The following is an 8715-nucleotide window of genomic DNA, read 5'->3' as shown; positions in this document are numbered from 1 at the left end:
TAATGGCTCCATTTTTTCATTTATTATATTTCATACAGATTGGGAATATCCTTTTTTATTTTATTGTTATGGAGATTTGAGGAAGAATAAAAAGAACAAAGAGGAGGAGATTCTCAAAACAAAATGAAAATGGTGGTGGGTAAGAAGAGGTGGAGAAAAAAAATAGGAACATGTCTTATTATTTTAATATTTTGGAACCTATTTGTACTCAAATTTTTTATTAGCGGTCTAATTTAGTACCGTTATGAATACGTGAAAAATTTGACTTTTACATAAGCTCGTTTTATTACGCTTTAAACTAGTAATTGGATGGAAGGACCTCTTTATCATGCCTTTGAAGATGTGAGGGATGATTTTGTATTTTTTTAATGTGAAAGGCAAATTTGTCTTCACAAAAAAAATTAAGAACTTTTTTTATTTTTTATTCTCATTTTTAAAGAAATATTTTTCTTAAAATAAAATTAAAAATTATTTTATTTTAAAAACAAATAATGTTAATAGTTTCAATAATATTTAATCTTTTAATATAAATTTTTTTTATAAGATTCAAATAGTTAATTTAAGTTCCCATAATCTTTATAATTGTTATATATAAAATTAAAAAAAAAAAACAATTAAAGATAATGTGGTAAAATGTCCTCTGCAGTTTGCAATTTGTGCATTGCGTCTCCGTCTGTCAAACACTCAATTCTCAAATCCACTGTCAAATCACACTCACCTCATGGGCGTCATTAGAAGCTCATAAGTGCTCTCAACTTCATCTTCATATTTATCGTTGAACGGTTTCTGATTCTTCAATTTCGGAGAACATTCTAATCAACACGGATGACGCTTCAACTTGCATTGCCGCCGTCACAGCTGCCCAGACCCTACAGCTGTCCGCCGCTCCTCCGCCTCTCTTCTACCACTCCCACTGGCCGCTGGTGGTCAGCGGTTGGTTATTCTCCTCCTCGTTCGTTGTCCTTCTCCTCCATCCCGCCAAGTCTCCATCTTCACACTCATCTCTCTGAGGTTAGCTTCTTTCTTTCTACTTGATTAGTCTTGCACTTACGAAATCATTCTTTTCTATGTTAATTATCGAATAAGAATTACCTTTCAATCTTAATAGTAGCATAGAGTAGATTCATATTAAAATCAGTTTGGTTCCTCTAAGTTTAGGGTTCACCCTCTCATGAATTTGAAGCCTAAGGCTCACATAACCTGTTCTTTACTGTGATCTTTTGAACTTCTGAGTTCTGATTGGGGTTCTAAATTGTAAAAAATTCGAGCATTTTGAGATGAAAACCGTATATGACACTGTTCCACTCCTCAATTTTTTAAAGAGAAACCCCAATTTAGTTGCTAACAGTTTTCAGCTGGACATCCTAGTCATGCAATTTGCGGTACGAAAGCCCTAAGGGTATGAACATTACAAATTCACCTTTCATAATTGCCTTTCTAAACAAGTTTCTCCCTTACCATTGGAAAAAGAATTTAATTTTTGATGCATTATTATAAAGCCATGTCAGAAAAGGTAACTATCTATATGAATGGTTATCCAGAGGAACAGATATAAATAGATATAAATAGACGTGTAAATATTTTACATTATCCGTAGTGCATCAAAATTAAACTTCAAAAAAAGGTGGAAATATTAGTCCTCCTTGTGTATGTACAGCTTTTGTCGAAGATTTGTATGCTTAGGAATTTCAAGTATAATAACAATATAGTGACGAGATTGTTTAACATCGAAATATCAGGGGCCAAATCAGGGTGTTAGTAATTTCAATTCTTTCTCCCTCTCCATGCTCAGTCTACTCTTTGTATCAACATCTGCATTTTGTAGGGGTGCTCTTTCATCCAAGCTGCTTGGACCCGAAGATCTCGAAGTGAAGCTGCAAAGAAACCTAACAGGAAATCATGGAAGCAGAGGACAGATATGTACATGAGACCGTTCTTACTAAACGTTTTCTTTTCAAAAAGATTCATTCACGCTAAGGTGATGCACCGAGGGACAAGCAAAGTGATCTCTGTCGCTACCACAAACGGCAAGGATCTTCGAAACTCTCTCCCCTCCTTGACAGATCACAATGCTTGTAGAGTGGTTGGAAGGCTCATTGCCGAGCGATCAAAGGAGGCTGATGTATATGCATTGGCTTATGAACCAAGAAACAATGAAAGGATTGAAGGTAAACTGGGTATTGTTATCGATACCATTAAAGAAAATGGAGTAATTTTTGTTTGAGTTCATTCCCTATCAATATATATATTGGTCAGAACTTCAGATGTAGCCACCTTAAATGAATATTCTAATTTACAAAAGACCATGCTCTGTATATTGTTTCCTTAGCTAGATGAATTACTAGTGTTATTTCTCTGAGTTCTGCTGACGAGTGTTTTCGAAACACTTAGATTTTACAAATAGTTTGTAGTCACTAGTCTCAAGCCATTGACTTCTAGAATGGAAGGCTGGGTGTTTGCTTATTTACATTTGTCTCAAACTTTAGGAGAGGATAGGAATGAAGGTTGGGGACAGAAACAAGAGGCTTCAAGGGGAAATGCCCGTTGCTGGTAGCATTTCATAATTTTATTGGCATCACGTCTTTTAGAATGATGAATATTAACACAGATATATTAGGTGTGATTCTTCATTCTTGTGCAAATTTACATAGGAGTGCTTGTGGTGTGGTTTGAATTAGTTTTAAAGGAAAAATCAATCCAATTAGAAGTATATACATTGTTGTGGTTTGAATTGGACCGGTTTGATTTTATTTTCAAGTGCAATCTAATCCCATCCTATTGCTATTTGGATTATCAGTTTCTTCCTTTCTTTTAAAGAAATACAATTTTACGATTTTATTATTAGAAAATAGAAGTAATTTTAATTTTAAGTTAATAAAATATATATCATTTTACATTCACAAAATTTTACTATAATAATAATAATAATAATAATAATAATAATAATAAGAACAATAATAATAATACAACAACAACAACAACAAAGCCTTGTCCCACTAGGTGGGGTCGGCTGCATGGATCAAACAATACCATTGAGTTCTATCATGTATCATGTCTATAAAGAGACTGTTTACATGTGAATTTGTTTGACCATCTCATGGATGGTTTTCCTAGGTCTTGTTCTGCCTTTCACTCATTGTCCTTCTCTCATCTCCCCTCTTGACTAGGTGTTCTATCGGTCTACTTTTCACATGTCCAAACTATCTGAGACATGATTTTATCATCTTTTCCACAATAAGTACCACTCTAATTCTCTTATATCTTCGTTTTTTATTCTATCCAATCACGTATGACCACTCATCTATCTCAATATTTTCATCTCTGCCACACTTGTGTTTGTGCTCTCCTTTAGCCGTCCAACACTCTGTATCATAAAGTATAATCAGTCTGATAGCAGTGCGATAAAATTTACTTTTATAATAATAATAATAATAATAAAATTCGTGTGTACTTTAAATAAAATTTCACAAACAAGTTTGACTTTTTCTAATATAATAATAATAATAATAATAATAATAATAATAATAATAAATTTCGTGTGTATTTTAAACAAAATTTCACAAACAAGTTTGACTTTTTCTAATATAATTCCTTTCAAGTTTGACTTTTTCTAATATAATTCCTTTCGTACCGATAGAATTGGATTAAATTTTTTTAAAAATTGATAAAGTGTTAAAGTGAATAGTTAATCACTTTTAAATTAAGATAATATGACACATTTCATAAAAATTACAAAATCAATAATAATTAATCTTTTACAATACTACTTTACTATTTTTCTCACTTTAAAGGAATCTAAATTCAATAGAATTACATTAAAAACACTTTCATCAACACAAAAAAAAGACTTGAAATTAATACATCAGCAAGAGATTATGTTTTCAATATTAGTACAAAATAATTCAATTAATCAAAATCGTTTTAACATACCTAATATCCCCCATTAAAAAAAATCATAATGAAAAGTGCATAATCATGGGCCAATATTTTCAGAATGCTTTGAATTTATCATCAAAGTAACATTATCTACTTATTACATCAAAACTTCCATCATGCAAACAACTTTTGGTGCTATTTACACACAACGGCCACAGTTTCAGTGAAGGATCAACACAGAACAATTTAACATGGCCATTGACTCATGTCTCATACACAAGCCCCCATTTAAGGGAAATAAAAGAAAAAAAAAAGCAAAAAAAGCAAAAAGCTAGTGTTTGAACCTTCATGTAAAACTTATTTTGATGCCAGTATTAGTAAAACAAACAAGCAAGATTTTCATCTGCCAGTTGAAGCCAGCAAATGACTTGGCCGAAACGACATTACAAGAAGACGGGCAAGTTTTGCTCTCCGGAAGCATAAGAAATTATACTTCTTTTCAGCGGTGGTATATAATTTGCGCCATGGAAGGCTGCAGCTCGAAGTATATTAAAAGGTCCGAAATCAACTGAGTAAGCTTTCTGGAAGCTTTCAAGGATCGCCACCATGGAAATATTTGCTGGTTTCCTCTCCGCTTCATACTTCTTTAGCAAGTTCACCTGCACAGCAAGCATGCACAAAGAAGAAAGAATCATACTAGTTACATGCCATTCCATTCCATATCCCTGGCAAAGTCCCACACAAGGGTGTAAAGGCGCCAGAAAGCAATCCCAACTTCAAAATTTATATAGCAAGGCGCGTTTGGTTTACGTTTTCATTTTCTGTTTTGATTTCCAGTGTTTTCTGTTTTTATAATTTTGTGAAGGAAACAACAAGTGAAAATAGAAAATAGGATTTGTTGTTTTCACTCTTTTCTCTTTTTCCTTCACAAAATCCAGAAAAAAAAAATATTGAAAATGAAATCAGAAAATCAAAATGCAAAGCAAGCGCACCCTTGATCCTTGATCTCTCCAATGACACTACTTTAGGAAGATACCTCATCCTCCAACCTTCAAACTCTTTCAAATTAAATCAGAACATACATATACAAGGGATGCTTTGAGTTCACAAAGAGTGACAAATAGAATATGTAAGTATCTAACTTCACATATATGTATTGATAAGCTCATTGTAAACAATAAATACCTCTCCGATGTCAGTGCCTAAAGCAATGCCCTCTGCAATAATTCTTGAAAGAGAATATGCATCTCCGAAACCCAAATTGACTCCTTGACCAGCAAGAGGATGGACAGTGTGGGCTGCATCTCCAATAAGAACAACACGTTTCGAAGCATAGGAGTTGGCATGGCGTAAAGACAAAGGAAACACCATCCTTTCAGAAGCTAGCTAAGTTATTTTCGGTGGAACTTCAAAGGATTCATTGGCTGATACTGTTGTATCCATTTGAAACCAAGAGAACACATCTCGGGTTCCAGATAAGCTTGAAGTAGGATGAGGTCCACATCCATAATCTAAAGCGGAGTTCACATCCTTCAAAAATTCTTCCTCAGCAATTGATTTGCGCTGGTTTGATTCTGTTGGGCTCATGGTCCAAACAATATTGCTGAACTTATCACCGATGGGTAAAAGTGCAATTGGTCCTGTAGGTAGAAACCGCTGCCATGCACATCGATTTTCAGAAGGATGCTCTACTGTGCAGATGATTGCATTCTGAGAATAGTTCCATCCAGTTGTTTTGAATCCTGCCAATTCTCTAACACGTGATTTTCCTCCGTCGGCCCCAACCTTCAAGACAATCATGTTTAATCAGATATCAATTTTTGCATATAAAATTGCAATAATCAGATAGCTTCTAACTTGTTACCAGAATGTAAATTACCAATGTTTTGCCAACTATTTATCACAATGCAATTATAACAAATTCATAATCAAAAGTTTAAGGGTAAAGTATATTTTTTGTCCCTGAAGTTTGACAAAAGTTTAAAAAATATCCCTAAGTTTTATTTTGTTTCAATTTTGTCCCAGATGTTTTTTATTTGCATCAAATATAGCCTTGATGGCTAAATTTTCAAAAAAATTTAAGACCAATATAACAATAATGCATGAAAAGTATGCTTGATTTGCTTGTGTTGAGGGGTCGTTCTTATGAAATTGTTGTTGAATCGGTCTTAATTTTTTGAAAAATTAGCCGTCTGGGGTATATTTGATGCAAATTGAAAACTTCTGAGACAAAATAGAATCAAAATAAAACTTAAGGGTATTTTTGAAACTTTTGTCAAACTTCAGGGACAAAGTATACTTTACCCAAAGTTTAATTACCACCAACTTTGCATATATGCTATTGCCATCACTAAGTTGCAGCCTTGCACATTGGCCTTGAGCAGATGATGATTCTCTGCTGCTCATATTCTCCTCCACTAGAGACATGCTGCTTCGGTTCAAAGTCATTGAATTTAACCTCAATGGATATATTGTTCTCTTGAAATCAGAATCCTGCCAAAAATTAGTAGTTTGCAATACAATTAAGTATCATGCCTTAGAGTAACAAAGTTTTCTACTGACATAAGGAATAATCTTGACAGAAGAACCTTGGAAGCAGAAAAAAACATAGCTAGCTAGATTTAGTGATTTAGTTGTGATGGATCTGAAACCTACACGTAAATTGATGACTTAGACTTACAAGAAATTTCTGAGCATCCAAGGATATCATACAAAACCTCTCTTCATTTTTATACCAGTGTTAATAGCAATTTGGATCATTTATAACATCTAAGGAGAACAAAGATTAAAGAAGAGGAGGATTAAAAATCCTCCTAACAGCTTCCAACTGTGAAAAATGAAAAGAATTTCCAACAGAAAACACAGTTCATGCAGTTAAAATGCAAAAAATATACTATAGATCACAAAATGAAATAAAATAAAATATTCTGATATTCTACCTGTATGCATGACAATAAGGCACTATGGAGAACTTTATTCTCTGCTACATACCTGAATGATCAAGTTTAAGGTATTATTAATATGATAGCTGTTCTCAAAAAGAGGCTCTCTTCAATGTCACATATGTTCACACTTTTACCCAAGCAAGTCTTTATTTACATCTCTTGCATTGTATCTAGCATACCCCAGCCCAGTATAATCCCAGACCTGCCAAAGGATACAAAATAATCTATGAAATTTTGAACAATTCAAACAAAAATAACATCCTTATGGTTATAATGCCTTGAGTTTAGCAACAAAAAAGGAACTTGGCAAGTGAAACTAGGAGCTTGGAAAAATGAACAAACTATCAAAGGACAACTGATATATAAGTGCACAAATTCCAAGCACCAGCATCTGGGAATACCTGCATTTTGTCAAAATATGCATGTCTATTTTGCTCAACATATTTCCAAGCACCAGCATCTGGGAAAATAGATCAACTAATAAGGGTCATTATCTACATAAACAATATGTTTTCATCTTTTTGTAACATTCTTGAAAATAAACTTCGGTGTCAAACTGACTTCAGGAAACAAGTTTATAGTATGTTTGATCTGTTCAAATCATAGTTTAAAAGTTTCCAAATAGGAAACAAGAGATGGTATTAAGAGTCCTGGGAGTGATTCTATTCTGTTAGCAGTTATTGGCTGAATTTTTAAAAAGCAATGGTGCCTATTTTCACATAAACCAGGAATAAGAGAATGGTTGACCACTTCTGTTTGTTCTACTCATGGCAGTTCCAAGGGAGATGCGATTTCAAGCATGTACAAATAGTTTAGCATCCATTCTGTAATCTTGAATTTTTTTTTCCCCTTTTTTGCTCTTTTCTATACTTCTTATTCCCTCTTTAACATTTGTACTTCTCCCATTTTCTCTTTTTTATTTTTTTGGGCATTTTATATCCATAAAAGAAAATTGATCATTTGAAATTGATAGCATACCACAGTAGTAGTGAAAAACAAACGTAAAAACTGGATACCTTTCATAAAAGATATAGTTGCTGGAGTTACTGTACTGACTCTTGGATCAGGGGGATCTTCCTTCTTAATGCTCATGCTACCACTGAGAGCAGGATTGCTATCAATAATTGCAACACTCAACTGCTTAGTCATTGGCACACTTGCTGGAAGAACAACACATTTAGGAGAATAATTAGCCAAATTAGAAGTATAACTATTTGCCTTCAATTATATCCTGGTCTATTGTCATGAATAATCTCTCCCAAAGCTTTAAGCTATTGGAAAGACACACATGAATGTTTTACATCTAACGCATCCCCTTAACTTCTATTTTAGAAGAACGGAGACCATAAACTATTTCTTCTAAAATTTTTAAGCCACTTGATAGCAGCATATGGTTGATTCAATATCTATCAAATATTTTTTCCAGCTTCTTCAACCACAGCTCTTTTTCTATCAAAAATCAAAGAAAAGAGAAAAGAAAATGCGGAGGAAGAAGAGTATTAGTGTATTACCTACCCAAGAAAGATGCCAAAGCCATGCCAACCATGCCTCCTCCTACAATAGCAATATCATATTGTTTAATACTATTGCTTGTGGTGTTCTCCTTCTCATTCTCCTACAAATTTTCAAACCACATCAATTGGGGAAATATAAAAACAAAGAATAACAAATAAAGTAAATATTCATAATCATAGATGGGATATAAACCAAGAGTTATTATTATTATTATTATCCACTTACATTGAGAATTTCAGCAACATTGGAACCAGGAACTTTAACAACCCCGGTACAAAGGGACTTGCTTGGAATTTTCAACGCAAAGAAATTTGAAACACTCCTCTTCACCAGTCTGTTAACGCAGCAAACACATTCAATTAGACCCATAATAATTAGT

At 33.5% G+C, this 8715-nt stretch overlaps 2 protein-coding genes across 2 annotated transcripts; one reads left to right on the top strand and one right to left on the bottom strand.

The window, feature by feature from the left end:
* The first annotated feature begins 635 nt into the window (after positions 1-635).
* On the top strand, positions 636-2301 carry LOC107484534 (uncharacterized). The gene is made up of 2 exons (XM_016105092.3): positions 636-1011; positions 1826-2301. Exons 1-2 carry the CDS (start codon positions 826-828, stop codon positions 2222-2224), a joined length of 585 nt encoding a protein of 194 aa, XP_015960578.1. The 5' UTR covers positions 636-825; the 3' UTR covers positions 2225-2301.
* Positions 2302-3986: 1685 nt separating this feature from the next.
* On the bottom strand, positions 3987-8690 carry LOC107484535 (uncharacterized). The gene is given in 9 exon segments (XM_052259934.1): positions 3987-4535; positions 5062-5661; positions 6196-6369; positions 6816-6867; positions 6956-7023; positions 7223-7281; positions 7838-7981; positions 8333-8436; positions 8562-8690. Coding segments are annotated over 7 exon segments (1302 nt in total). The 5' UTR covers positions 7971-7981; positions 8333-8436; positions 8562-8690; the 3' UTR covers positions 3987-4319.
* Between the last annotated feature and the right edge of the window lie 25 nt (positions 8691-8715).

This window comes from Arachis duranensis, chromosome 4 (genome assembly GCF_000817695.3).
Source record: "Arachis duranensis cultivar V14167 chromosome 4, aradu.V14167.gnm2.J7QH, whole genome shotgun sequence".
Taxonomy (NCBI): Eukaryota; Viridiplantae; Streptophyta; class Magnoliopsida; order Fabales; family Fabaceae; genus Arachis; species Arachis duranensis.
The sequence above is the reverse complement of the archived record's forward strand: the minus strand, read 5'-3'. Positions and strand labels throughout refer to the sequence as shown.

Bases quoted from the DNA above. Each gene is read 5' to 3' on its own strand.
- LOC107484534 (XM_016105092.3), top strand. From the start codon at position 826: ATGACGCTTCAACTTGCATTGCCGCCGTCACAGCTGCCCAGACCCTAC. The intron at 1,012-1,825 runs GTTAGCTTCTTT...TGCATTTTGTAG, and splicing joins TTCACACTCATCTCTCTGAG to GGGTGCTCTTTCATCCAAGC.